This window comes from Manacus vitellinus, unplaced genomic scaffold, assembly GCF_001715985.3.
Source record: "Manacus vitellinus isolate BGI_N305 unplaced genomic scaffold, ASM171598v3 scaffold_20_pilon, whole genome shotgun sequence".
Lineage (NCBI taxonomy): Eukaryota > Metazoa > Chordata > Aves > Passeriformes > Pipridae > Manacus > Manacus vitellinus.
This window is the reverse complement of record NW_021939471.1, coordinates 11,742,234-11,756,772: the sequence shown is the minus strand read 5'-3', so window position 1 is coordinate 11,756,772 and position 14,539 is coordinate 11,742,234. Positions and strand designations below refer to the sequence as shown.

Below are 14,539 nucleotides of genomic sequence, written 5' to 3'. Positions count from 1 at the left end.
AAAAATGTCGGTCTGCCTGGCGGAGCTGCGCGGGGAGCGGCGGAGGGGAGAGCTGTGCAGAAGGTGCAGTTTGAATTATGCTTCTTCCCCCTCCGGCAGCTCTGTGGTGGCCAAATGCAGTTCTCGCTGCTGGCCATGTAAATAACCGGGGCTGCTGCTGCCCCAGTGGCTTTAAATGCATCGCGGGGTTTGTCCCCTTCCTAAAAAAAACACCACCAACAACAAAAAAACAAACCCCGTTTCCCCCCGCCCCAGCCCCCCCGCGTCAGACCTTTAAATGCACAGAGCAAGTGTACATTTCCATCGGAAATCAACCGAAGTGTTACTGGCAATGTATTTTCTCGGAGAGAGGGGGAGAGGGGGGATCTGGTGTTTGGACCCAATAAAATGCTCTGCTCCAGTGTAAATATTTACAGGGTATTAGTGACTTTTTAAAAAACATTTTCAGTGAGGTCTGTTATTTACAATGTGTCATAAGTTATTAATGTTCATTGCCTAAGTACCCTGCTAAATCTGTCTCATGCCTTAGAACAAAGTCGACAATTGGCATATTGTTTAAAGTATGAAAAAAATGCGAGTGGGTTTAAAAATTGGAAATATCTGTATTTTCCGAAGTGTAAATATTGCTTTGTAGCTGTCAAACTCAGCCGTTGGGGATGAGACAAAGATGTATATTTTGATTAATTTCTCACTGAAACTGAGTTGACACCTATTCAAATTGTTCTCTGGAATTTGGGGAATGGAAAAAGAGAGTCCTGACTGTTGTATGAACTCTGCCTCTTTTCTTCCCCAAAAAAGTTCCCTATGATGTCTGGTGATAGGCAATGGTCAGTGGAACTTGGAGAGTGACAGGAGAGAGTCCTGCCTGTTGTATTAACTGGGCCTCTTTTCTTTTCCTTCCCCAAAAAGTTCCCCACGATGTCCAGTGATAGGCAGAGGTCAGATGATGAAAGTCCAAGTACCAGCAGTGGTAGTTCAGATGCTGATCAGAGGGATCCACCTGCACCTGAACCTGAAGAGCAAGAAGAACGAAAACCCTCTGCCACCCAGCAGAAGAAGAACACCAAACTATCCAGCAAAACTACTGCTAAGCTATCTACAAGTGCAAAAAGGTAAGGGGAGAGTAAAACATTCTGTAGTATTTCTGCACAGTATTTGGAGTCACAGTACTGGCATTGCACTTTTCAGGGCAGCGCGGTTCTTCTTGTAAAGTTACGCGAAGGAGAGTGAAGTACCAACTTTGGTAGTACAGAAGCCTGCCAAGCAGTGTTTTCATTAATCCAAGCTTTGTTGGCGTAACAATTACACAGACTTGTCATATGTCTTTTGAAGAGTTGTTACAGAACTTGGTAACTTACAGGCTTACTGGGCGGGTGGACACTTAAATGTGTTTTATATTTGCAAAAACGCGAGACAGAGCATCAGCTTTGGCTGTCTTTTTCTGAGTTAGATTTCCATGCCTGACTGGTATGGGGAGGAGTCCTCCTGGTGTATTTTATTATAGTCTGTAGACTGATGACAGGCAATGCTCTCTAATTACAGAAGTCGCAAAACCCCAGTGGCTGATGTGGGCCTCATGGCTCGCTTTTCATGTTGATATGCTGGAGAGTCTTACACACCTTGAAGTAATGGGTTCATTCTGCAGTTTTTTCAGGAGAAACTTAGCTGAGTTTTCTCCCTTAGGATCTGTGGATTTAAACCACAAGGTTGAACAGGTAGCCTCTACCTTTAAATATGAGAATCTTCAGAGATCTTGTTTAGTTCTGTTAGTTGCACTGTTATTGGCATGTAAGGTTACTGGCAGTCTGGCTCTCACGATGTGTACTCTGTATGAAATATGCAAACTTTAAATCCCTTTATTCCAGTGATCTTTGGAGATGAAACAACTTTTCAGTCCTTTCCCTGGAGCTGCTTTTCTTTACAAACATTTATAAGTATCCTGTAGCAGGAAAAGTTGTAAAATAGCTGTAGTACCTTCAAATTTTGCTTATTCAGCATGAATGCTGTAGTTCAGACTTTTAGGCACACTCTAGTAATACAAATACTTTGTATTTGACTTAAATTTAGTAAATACTTTCTGAAATGTGTCAAAATTGTTGCAGAGAATGACTGAGTGGCTTTAATGACTTTCGAGCTTGTTGAAGAAACCCTTTGAAATAGGACTGGTTAAAGAAAAAAAAGTTCTGGAACTACTATGTAGGCTTTGTAATTTGTTGTTACTTATCTTTATTTGAAAAGCCTGAGATGCAGGCTTTTGACACTGAGTTTTCCTGTCTTGCCTTTATATCTCTTAATTGTTGCAAGTCTAATTCCATACATCTCAGATAGTTCAGTGGGCTTACTGAATTTATTGGTACTAGTGCAAGGACATCCGAAGCAGTTTCTGTTAGCTCATGTTTTAACACTTGCTATTTGCATGAAACTCACAGCACTGTTCATATGGGTCCTTTTGTGAAGATAAGTCTTACTTGATATTTTTGAGAGGAGTTTAACATGTGTCTTTTGAAATTGCACCCCTTAGGTACCTGACTAAAATGTTAAATTGACAAGATGTTTTTGATGTTCGTTTTCCAGATCTTAACTCCTTGGGAGTGGTTGTAATAGAGTAAAGCTAAGCACAGATTATTTCAAGTTATTATATCACTTTTTGTCATGTAAATAAAGCTACTGTATAAGGTTGGGGGAGGAAAGGCAGCAGAAGGTGTGGAGACAAGCAAAGTTGATCCAGAGAGATTGTTCCAGTAACAGAGACAGCCTGGCAGATCTGCAAATCCTCTTTTTAAACACACTGTGAAGTAGTAGGTAAAATATCGTGAAAAGAGTGTGTTTGCTGCCAGTGCAGTTCACTCGAGCCTCAGTCACAGGTCTGTAACGCTGGTTTAAAGTCATTGTCAAATCTGCCCGTGCAGGCTCCCCCCCGCCTCATTTGCATATTAGCTTGAAAAGAAAATCTCTCTGGTAAAAAGTGCTCGGATGTGGAAAAGAGTTACTTTTCTGAATACCTGTGGGACATTTCTACCCAACTCAATTGTAAGTGTTCTGTTTACACACAGCGTGTAGCAGGAAAAAAGCTGCAAAGTTTCTCAGCTGTGGGATTTGGGTTATGCCTCTGAGAACAAAGAGGAAGCAGCCATGTTAGCATTACTGAAGGCAAAGCCAATCTTGCATTTAACTGCATGGTGGTAGAGGGCAGTGTAATTCCCTGATTTATTCTATAGACTATCTCAAATGCTTTGTGTCTGTTCTCATTTCACCAACAGAATCCAGAAGGAGCTAGCTGAAATAACCCTTGATCCTCCTCCTAACTGCAGGTATGTAATGGCTTCTTAAATTGTGGATGGTGGTAGGAGATTAATATGCTCAGGTTAGAAAACGGGAAACTTAGTGTTTATGACTGGTGACTGTTAGACAAAAATTGTGTACAGCAGATTGAATAAGCATAGGAAACGTTTGAAACTGAAGTTTGCTATTTTGTCTGCATGTTGAAGGTGTAGTCATTAACGACTGATGTACACAGTAAAGTGTATTCAGTTTGTTGTTAGCTGGTCACTGCCTTCGTGAAACAATTATATGAACTTCAAAATATGCTGAAGCTTTCAACTTAGTGTTTCTGTGTAGTTTGAACTGGCTTTTTGAGTGCCAAGTTTATAGAGTTACCATTCCGTTCTGAAGTAAAGAACTGTATGTGATTTTTATCTGCTTTCTCTTAGTATGTTAGATTGCCTTGAAGTATTGCCTTTAAATTTATGTGTCGGTTGGTCAAAGTTGTAGTCTCTTGATAGAGACTATTTTTAAGGAAGTTCCCAACTTGGGAGACACTTGTGTTAGGTTTTAGAAAATGAAATTTTAAGCATGGAAGATTGAGTGATTTGGTCTTAAATAAAATGACGGTTGGGAACCAGAGCACTTGATCTGTAGAAAAGTTAAATAGTAGCATAGTTAGCTAATTTCTTTAAATCTTTGTATGTTTTACTTTTGTTTAAAGGGTGCATAAAAATTCTCGTTAGCTGTGAGCATCCAGTGTTCAGATTTGCAGTAAAGCTACATTTAAATAATGTTACTTTTATTTGATGCATCTCAGTAAGATTTCTGACTGCAAGGTATCTTAATAGCTCATGTGTAACAGTGAGCCTTGTATATGTTTTAAAAAAATACTAGAAATGCTTTCTGATTTTATGTTGGAAATGTTTGGCTTTTGAATAGTCGGAAAGGTTTGGTGCACATTTTGTGAATTTGATAAAATGTGAGCTGCTGTTCTGTCTCACTAATCCATGAGTGCAGGGACTAACCAGAGCACTGTTATACTGAGTTTGTGGTAAAGGTGCTTTATCCTGAGGATTGTGCTGTAGATTGCCTATAGCAGTCTGATGTATTTGCATGCAGAGTCATCGGCTCTCCTTCTTCAATGAAGGTGAGCTTTTTTGAGAGAGCAAGTATCTGTTGCCTTTGGGCTTGGTTTTTTGCTTGTTTGTTTTTGCGGGGTTTTTTAGGGAAGTGTTTCTTGTTTGGTTTTAAGTAACTGCTTTAGATAACTTTTAATAAATTACTGGGATCTAGTTCTGCCTTGGTCATGTATTTTGTACTTGGATCTGCACAGTAGGAGAGAAAGTGTTTAAATTAAATAGAACGCTGACACTTTGCCTTAGAGTTGCCAAAAAGATAATTGTAGCGGTTTCTGGTACAGCGAGTTACAGCTTTTAGAAAGAGAAGCTTCCACCTTCACATTCTCCAATACCATCTGATACTTAGCTCCTTGGAAAAGCATGTTTCTCTCGTATTAGCACAAGAATATTGCAGAGCATTTTGCTTGTGAGCTGGTACAACCAGATGCCCAGGAACGCTGTTGAGAATGATGAAAACCCCCCAATGTGTCTAAAATTATTCAAGTTTCTCTCCTACGGAGTGTAGGGGAAAATATTATTTTTTGCCAGTGAGGAAGTCAATGCTTCTGTTCCCCATAGGTATTTTTATAGAGAAATTTAGCAGATTTACTCAATAACAACTTTATGATGACTACATTTTTACCTTTTGCAAAATTAAAAGTATTTATAAGAGAAATAGTAACAGAGCATGGGGTTTTCACGAGAAACAATCTGAACAGCATTTCAATGCCCAGAGGATTAGTGTTACATTGAAATTGAGTTGTTAGAGGGAGCCTTTCTGGTATCAAGAGGTAAATGCAGCTGTGTGTTTTGTGCAGAGCAGTTGACACTTGTAACATAGTTTCTTATAGGGTGTAGTAGCACAGGTTAGGCTATGGGCTGACACAGCAGGCATATGACACCTCTTCATTGTTCATCATGCAACAAGCAGCAGAATGCTACTTATTACATTTCTTGTAAAAGAAGAAGAATTGTAAATTTGTAAAAAAAAATAAATTTAAAAGCCTGTATAACTTGGGCATATTCACGTATGCTGTAAAAATAAAAACCCTGTGTAATAAGCTCTCCCAAAGACTGTCATGCACAGTTGTTTGTCCTGCGGTTCTAGAGCACACCCTTATCATTTGCAGTCCACATGTTTCAAGCTTCACAAGAATACAACTGCCAACTGATGCTCTTGGATATTGATAGTCCTTCTGGTTACTCAGTTACATAAGTAATAAAAAAGTAACAATTTTTAAAATACAATAATGTATTTTAATACATATAAAACATTAAATGTTACTTTAACAGGATACAGTAGAAATACTGAAGATTATGTTGAGCTCTCGCATATCATGTTAAACACTGATGTCTGCTGCCATTTCTCACCTGCCAATGCAACTGCCCGTGGAGTCACCCCATCTGAGTGACCTGAGGCTAATTTAGCTACTTCAAAATGACAGTGACTGGTTGCACTGTGATTCTCATGCAGAAGAGGTGTAGGTTTCCCCAGCAGTTAATTTTCCCACAGTCACAGCTATTGTTGTAACATATGTTTTATAAAAATACCAGGGCCCCAAGAAAGCCCCATTCCTGGGTGTGCTGAGCAGGCCTGGGCTGCGCATTAACTTCTGTTTTAGGCACTGGGAGAGCAGAATGACAGGCACAGTAAAACTGACTAAATAGTAATTTTTTGCTTGCCTGTCTCAATAGGAAAGATTGATTTCTGATTCTGTTAATTGGACAATGAACTGTTGAAAAAACCACGTTGTTATGCATCATGCTGTCGTGTTTGTGATCAGTGAATACGAACTGCATCTCGAGCGTACCAAGTATAAAACTTAAAATCTTTATGCTGATAGCTTTACTCCTTAACAGGCAATAATACTAAATTCCTGTGATTTCAGTGTGATTTTCAAGAAAGATAACACATCCAAAACAATAAAATTTGGTCTTAGGCCACTAAAGATGTTGGAGGAAAATTAAGTGCTGCTTTCTGCTCATGTTTTCTCCTGTCCAAAGGAAGAGACTGAAACAAGGCAGTTACTGTCCAACATACACCATAGCACTAGGACACGTAGCTAAACTTAGGACACAGGTATCTGATTCCATTTTTTCTTGCTTTTGCTGGCTTAACTCAAAGCTGTGCTACTTGGTGCAGTGTGCTGTATTTAATTTCTTTTGTGCTTTTAATAGCATAAAGCAAAGCTAAAAAGATCTTGGCCCTATTGCTCCTAGGCAGCTCAGTTTCAAACCACGGCCAAGCACTTATACATACTTCAAGGTGTGGAAGTGTGCCAAACCCCACTGTTACACATTCTCAGGAAAATGTTGCAAAGGTCTTGCACGTAGTGAATGGTAAATCTGGGCTACAGAGATGCTCTTAAATAGGTTTGACATATCTGGAATAACTATTTTCAGCTCATAGCATAAAACTGTTTGGATCAGAGGTCACTGCTCTATAGTTAAGGTTATATCTGAGGCTGCTGTTCTCACCTGCTCAACTTGGAGGCTGCAGCTCAGGTTGAGCAGGACACTTCTGGCTCCAGCGCTCACTATACTTCCTGGATTTTAGGGCTGGCACAAGTGGGGCCATTCCCAGGGGTACTGTGATTGATTGCAGCTTCTTTTAGCTGTTCCTGGCTGCCCTGATGATCCACAATAGCAAAAAATGTGTACTCCCGGTCTTCTTTGCAGACTCTTCCTCATTTCCATTCCAAAATTAATCATTGTTCATCTTCGCGGAAGAGTTTTTGAAGTTGAATTTAGTAACACTCGTGTCAGCTTAGTTTATAGTTTACAACCCATTTTACAACAAATCCACTTTAGTGTAAACTTTGTCAGAAATGAATGCAAACACCAAATTCAGTGTATCCACTCAGGGCATAACTCATGTGGTTTAAAAAGAGTTGAGTTGAAATGCTACATCTTTCCCAGGCAAGTGGGAGAATTTAAGTATTTTATATCCTATTCTGTCAATTGGCTTTAATCTCGTATGCCAATATATACTAATGTGATTTCATGTGCAATACTGCAAGAGGTATCAGCTGATGATTTTGCTGTTTGTAGCCTCTCCTAGACTTGCAACTAGGTTGACGATTTATGAGTAATTTTAAAATTACTTATTTTAAAATAACACTCCAAACTATGTGTACTAAGCACAATTGGCAGTCAGACATGTAGGGGTTTTGTTTTAATACAGGATTCTTCTGCTTCCTAAGGACTGCATTTGTCCCTTTCATTACTGCCACATCTTGGGCTAATTCTATGCTGCAAAGTGTTGCCAACCTCATGGTCTGGAGTTTGACACAAAGAAGAATGCCTGCAAAACCCTGGCAGACGAATGCTATTACTGGTTTAGTTATGGACCCATGAACCCAGATGTTTGTAACTGTCTTACTGTGGTTGTTATTCCATCAGCGTGGAAGCATTGCAGTGTGTATTTAAAGCAATATTGTGAAGGTATTTTTCAGACCAGCAATTTAAGCTCTTTCAGTTGAGCTGTCTAAAATAAGGAGGAGCAGTGAACCATTGTGCTGGTGGTGCAGCTCTTCCACGTGCAGAGGCAGCACTGGATTTGAGCGAATGCAGCCTTACGTTTGTGAGGAAGGTGCCGCAGCTAAGCTGGTGGAAGCCTTCCTTTTGTTAACATACTCTGTCTACAGTAAGGTTATAGGCAAATGTTTACTCTGCAAACAGTTGTGCCTGTTGAAGATGTTACTGCACAGCTGTGGTTTGCTCCACTTCTGCCGTGGAGGTGACTACTTCAGTGAGAAAGTGAAGCAGATTCATGTGATTACTCTGTAAGGCTCCCTAAGGAGGGGAAAAAGAAAAAAAAAATTCTCCAAGTTTGCTTAAACAGTTTAAATAGGTGATTCAAATGAACTCTGCTGGATTTTTCCTCCATCCTCTCAGAGTAGGCATTGTTCACACAAAGCATTTTGCCACACACACAAGGATATGAATAAGTCAATCCATTCCTTTGTCTCTCAAATGTAGTAAGTTTCCATCTCCCCTTTGTCAAAGCCAGGCGTTCTGTTGCTTTTGTGAAATCAGGAGAAAGAATATTCTACATGCAGTCAAGTCACAGGCCTCTATACAGCACACAAAGTGTGTGCCCAAATCTTCACATGTTCTATTTTTTTTTTCCGCTCAGGCTGTTGACTTTTCAGATGAATGACAGTCCCTCGGTTTTGTGTTTATTCTGTTAATTTCTTGTTGGGCAAATATCTTCATATTGTTAAATACTGAGTCTCACAGAGAAAAAAATAATCAATTTTTCTTGGTTTCACCTCTGCAGTGAAAACCCCAATTGTGAACACTGAATGGTTCCCTATGGAAGGAGAAGTTTATTAAGTTATGTAAGAGAGAGTTACGTTAGTAGTATTTACAAATTGCCTGTGCTGAAGCTGAATGAGCAAAATTTAAAAAAATCACCCAAACTCTATGTGATAATGTATTTTCTGTCACATTATGCTTTTTATTGTCTCTCCATGCCCAGCACTTTCTCACCACTGAGTGTAATAAATGCATGCTACAGGAAAAGAAAGCTGAAGTTTGCAGAATGGCTCTGAGAACACAAACCCATATGATTTTTTCTAACACTTCCTTGCCTATACAGAATTTTGCAGTTATAAAACTACAATGAGGAGAGTTCACAGCTCCCATAAGAACATGTTTGAAGTAACTCTCAAATGAATTTTGAAATTCTACTTTTTAGTATTGTCCATCTCTGAACATAGCCCTACAGTTCCTTCTAAAACAATTCTTTCATTGTTACTTGCTGAATGTAAGTTGGTGGCTCACAGTGATTTAAAGTTATGTTTATCAGGTGGCAGCCCTGATTTGTCTAGAATTATTTCTCCTAAGCATTTTCTTCCATTCTCATTCTCGCCTCTCCCTTTCTTAGCAGAAGGCTGTAGTCTAGGTCAGAGCGGGAAAGAGTGGTATAATTTAGCACAGCAATCAGCAGTCTGGTATTTTTGTATTTCTGTCCAGTTGTAGTAACAACTTTTTTTGTGTGTGCAGAGTGGCTTTTGCCGTATTTGTCAGTAGTCAGAGAAACTGCTTAAAGAGCAGGGATGATGCAAATTTAGAAAGGCGTTTCAGTAAAACGTTTAAGTGTTAAGTAGAGCTAGCATGTACTGTTATTTAACATGCTTTTATTAAAAAAATGCAATAGTGGAAGATTGTGTAACTCCTGAACGTTTTAAATTGTGAGAATATTTAAAATAATTTCAATTGAGGAGCTATGACAGATCTGCTAACTTAAAATGCCTCAGGTTTTTTTTCCTCTGTGCTAGTATTGACCTCTTGCGAGTTATAAACGAAGGGTTTTTTATCAGCCCCCACAGAGTGAATTTCTCATGCAAGTGTTCTCAGTGGCATAATTAAGACAGGGTTACGCAACACAAATCAACATATCTACTCATGGGAGTAAGTTTTCATGCCTGCAGATTTGCAGGTTTGACACTTGTGTGAGCAGTGTCCACAGTGCAGTCCTACATGCTCCTGAATGTCTGTGTGTTAGTCAAAAGGTCATATAGATATTTCACTAGTTTTCATTAGCACTTCTGTCAAAATGAAAAAAAATAAATCTGTGGTTTTCTGTCTACTCTAGAGTTGTGGAAATAGTTCAAACAGTTTTCATTCAGCTACTGTGTTAAAGAAATGATGCTCATTATGTCTAAGTTTTATCTGGAAATAATAGAAAAGCCTGACAGACCAGTTTTTAAACTATTCTTTAAGCATTGTTGTTCAAAAATTTGTAAAAAATTGCCAAGTAATGTGTCCTTAGATTTAAAGACAAATCTAGATTTAAAGACAAATCTGCTTTTTGAATATCCATTTGTATAACTGTACAAAGGCTCTTCAGGCTCTGTGATAAAACTGACTGAAATATACCGTGTGTGTATATATATATATATGTATTTAGTTTGTAATAAGCAGTATGTGTGGCAAGATCCTAGCACAATCTTTCCCTCACAGTAGAGAACAGAGACACTCGCAAAACAGAGACACTTGCCTCTGTGTATCAGTTTCTTTACTATTACAGGCTTGGGACAACTACTTTTAATTCAAATTAACAAAGTGCAAATACAAGAGAATTAGCTAAACTACATTAAAACTTTATTTAAAATTGCCTGACGACTTCCTCTAAAACTGATGTGTGGATATTTCCTGGAGCTAGTTTAACTCGGGTTTGCTTAGATGTGGAACATTTCGAGACAGGTAATACAGACATGATGAAAATTCCTCTAGCATGTTTTCTGAGTTCAGGGCTAAGTAGGCAGGAGCAGGGATATCCAGCTGCCATCTCAGGCAGAAGCACCTATACCATTAAGGTAGCCAAGAATGATGCTGTTACTTTAAAACGATGCCTTAGTTTGAGCCAGGAACTGCTAGTGATAAACGAGTCCTTGCCTGCTTGCATTAATTTGGGTTAATTTTCCCTGTGCAGAGAGTGCACTATACTGTTAGCTAGTTCAGAACTGTGGCTGAAGCAGTTGCTAGTTTTATAGTGCTTACTACAAAAACAGACTGGCCAGATCTTTTAGAAACTCAGATACAGATTTAGTTGACAGTGTTGAAACTACCATTGAAAGCATCATTTTCAGAATCAAATCAGGGGAAAGATTTCATTGAGGAAACACCACGGTGACCTGTAGTTACCGCTGAGTCACTCTCAGGCTGAAAGAATGTGTAAAGAGGGTCTGTAGAGGACCATCCTACAGCCCTTAGCAATTGGTGTTTTCATTATTGACAAGAATACTAGACTAGAGCATATAAATACTGCACTAGCAGTTGACAGTGGGGAGGAAGGGGTTGTAGGCACATAGGAGGACAGGACTAGAATGCAAAGTGATGTGGGCAAATATAGGAAGTGACCTCAAAAATACTAGGTAATTTAATAATGAGAACTGCAAGGCACAGCACTTTAGTAGGCATAATCAGCTACACAAATCCATGGGGAAAGAAAGGCTGGATGAGGAGCAGCTCTTCAAAAAAGGTGTAGCAACTCTAGGATCATGCACTTTGAAGAATGGAAGAAAGAAAGAAAAAGATCTTTGGATACAGAAGAAAGTTGCTGCAAAGAAATAATGCAACTGTTGCTAATCCAGAGTTGGTGGTTACAGAGAGCAAGTTAAATTGCTGTAACAGAGGCCTAATTTAGATGTGACAAGTACCTGGCTATAAAGATAGCATGCAAAAGGACAGGCTGCATCTGCATCACCAGAGGTTTTAAGAGCAAAGTTTAGACAAATGACTGACAGGAGCAGTTTAGATACAGTTGATTCTACCTTTAAGCAGGAAATGGACTAAGTGACCTCTTAAAACCAGTTTGATCAAACTATCCCTGATACGAGATTTAAATGATACTGTTAAAGGAAAGCTCACTGGGAAGTGATTTTCCCTCTCATTTAAAAAACTGTATTTTAGTCAGGGTTTTGTGTATAATTGTCCTGGAAAGTATATAGTTTCTTTGATTCCAAGCAGCAACAGCATTTATTAAAAAGTCACTGGAAGTGTACAGATTTTGTCTTGTTGTCAGTTAAAAAAAAGAAATGTCTTGCGATTTTTTGGCCGAGTTATTATTCTTTCCCCCCTCTCCTCAGTTTTGACTTCGTTTTAATTTTGGGTCCAGTCCTACTTTCTTTGCACAAAGTTGTCACATTCTGCTAACTAGAAATCAACTAGACACATGTCATTGGTTCTCCAGAGGTGTATCACCTTTTGAGAAATAAATAGCACCAGTTGTGCAGTAGATCTTGATTTTTGGTACTTCATGTGCTCTGTACTTGGATTCTCTGCTTTTGTTCCATAGACACATAAGTACCTGAAACACTGAGCTAAACAAAATCAAGGGACATTTTTTTCCCTTCCTAGAGGCAGTTTGCAGTACATATATAAGCCCTAGTGTGTCTGTGCACAGCACTCCAAATGGATCCAAGCACATCAGGAAAACTGTTGTATGACTTACTGCCTCTGACCATGGATCCTGTCTCGAAGCACCCTCTGGAATCAGGGCTCAGACGATTGTAGTGAAAATGTAAGCAGCCTGGCAGGTTTCCAGCTGATGAGTTAATGCTGCTATAAACTTCAGTAGTTCCTCTCTGAGGCATGCAGAAGGGTGCAGGCGCTGGGAAGGTGGCCAACAAAGTCAAAGAACAGACGGCAAAGCTAGAGGCCAGCCTCAGGATTCACAACGCAATTGTCTTGGAGGTGAATTCCTCCCTTGCCAGAAACCGTCAGGGGCAGGGCTGGAAATCGGTAATCAAATCAAGTGCACATTCCGTGTGAAGACAGCCTGCCTTTGGGAAGCTCGATTAACACAGCTGGAGCAAAGGTAGCTCAGCACTGCAGCCACCCCGTGACTGGATTAGCAGTACAGGGTGCTGAAAGCCAGAGGTTCTTAGTCCTGGCAGGTCAGTTCATTGAGCTTGAGTGAGGTGGTTGTGGTTTGAACTCAGGTTATCACTTCATTCTGAAGCCTAGACATGGAAGTCACCAAAATGTTGAAGACAGAGTAAATCGGTAGAGCATCAACTGGTCAGATTTCATTGGACAAATGGAAAACAAACGACCAAGAGAAACATGGTTGTTTTCCTTTCTGTAAGGGAAGGTTAGCAGCAGCAAGCTATTTTTGTTTTCGATTTCAGTAAAGTTTTGGGGGGCGGGAAAAGTGTAACAATAGATCAGTAGCTGTGGGATAGGAGATAAGTTCAGCTGATGGAGATTCTTGCTGTGAAGCTGCAGCTATTGTAGCAGACAATGGGCAGATTCCTCCCTGATACACCTTTCCTGACAAACAAGGACTTGTCTACTGTGCAGTCAGTGCCTGGGGTTTGCTCATACTTTAGCTAGTGTTTGTCCTTCCTCCTTGTACCTTAACATCAGAGATTTCATCCAGGCTGGAGGATCTGAGGGATAAGTGAAGTGGTGCAAGGATGGTTAGTTGACACACAGCTCTGTTGTCATTGTGCATCTGTCCTCATCCTAACTTGTTCATAGATACCCAAGGCTTATCTGTAGCTGCTTCAAGAATATCAGTGGCAGAAGCTGTTAGTGGGACATTACAATTTAGCAACATCTCCCTCTACAGACTCCTTGAGAGTCCAGTAAACCAGCACCCTTATGCAAATGCCAGATTTTCTGTTTAAAGTTTTCGACTTAAGAAACTTGGGGGGGGTGGAAATGCATTTTGGTTTAATATCTATAAAGCCAAAGTAAATGAAGGTCTTCAGAGACTAAATCACTTGCACTGAACACTTTAAAAAGGACTATATTCCCTTGGAAGCAAATCTAAATGATCTAAGTTATGCAGCACAATCTACTGCATATTAAGCATAGTTCGAGTGATGTAACAAAGTTCTGCAAAAGGTAGAAATACTATACAACCTACAGTTCTAGAAGCGTGGTTAAACATTACTCAAATCTGAGAGGGTGATCTTCTTGTGACAAACTTTTTGAAGCACAGCCTATGGCTGCAAAAGTGTTTGCTTGTCTGGAGAATGTATTTTGTATGATACCCATACAAGTTTTATACAGTCAGGTAGTGCCTAAGTCATGTTCCTGTTCCTCCACAGTGCTTGGATTGATAGGGTAGTGTGAAGAGTTGCAGTAACAGCAACCTGGCTGCCTTGTATTTTGAGTTTGGTTTGCTGCTGCTTCTTTTTTTTTTTTTTTAAGTTACTGAAGGCCAGAATTCCAGGTTGTGTCCTTACTTATGCCAGAACAAACACACTACAACTTAGTTTAAAAAAAAACCAGCCCCAAGTTATGGAAGTGAAAGGGACATCATCAAAACAGAGCAGTGATTTGTTTGATAATACAGAGCAGCAAACCTTAAATAGATCAATATGTGGAGAAATCAGTTACTGGTAAGTTTCTCTGAAAACAAATACAGTGAAAGCATTTTACTTTAAAGTGGTTTGGGTGGCTTATTTATTTTTCATGGTAATACAGCAGACTACCATTATTTAAAGTCTTTGTTTTTTGTTAAACCTGCTTGGATTTTTTTGTTTTAGGAATAGAAGAAGCAAAATAATTTCTTATCAATTCAAAGACAAACAAACGGTAGCAGTTATTGATGCTAAACCAACTATTGTAGGCTGAGCACTGTATGGTTCTCACAGATATAAAGGACATTCTGGGCAAAGTTCCCATACAATGCT

General features: G+C 39.5%; 1 protein-coding gene across 1 annotated transcript in view; it reads left to right on the top strand.

Moving 5' to 3' along the window:
- The first annotated feature begins 358 nt into the window (after positions 1-358).
- The window catches only part of UBE2E3 (ubiquitin conjugating enzyme E2 E3), a 57,291-nt gene continuing 43,110 nt past the window's right edge, over positions 359-14,539 (top strand). Inside the window, exons 1-3 of the mRNA XM_018071912.2 lie at positions 359-417; positions 910-1,112; positions 3,261-3,311. Of these exons, the coding sequence (XP_017927401.1) occupies positions 388-417; positions 910-1,112; positions 3,261-3,311 (284 nt within the window). The 5' untranslated portion in view covers positions 359-387. The remainder of the gene's footprint in view (positions 418-909; positions 1,113-3,260; positions 3,312-14,539) is intronic.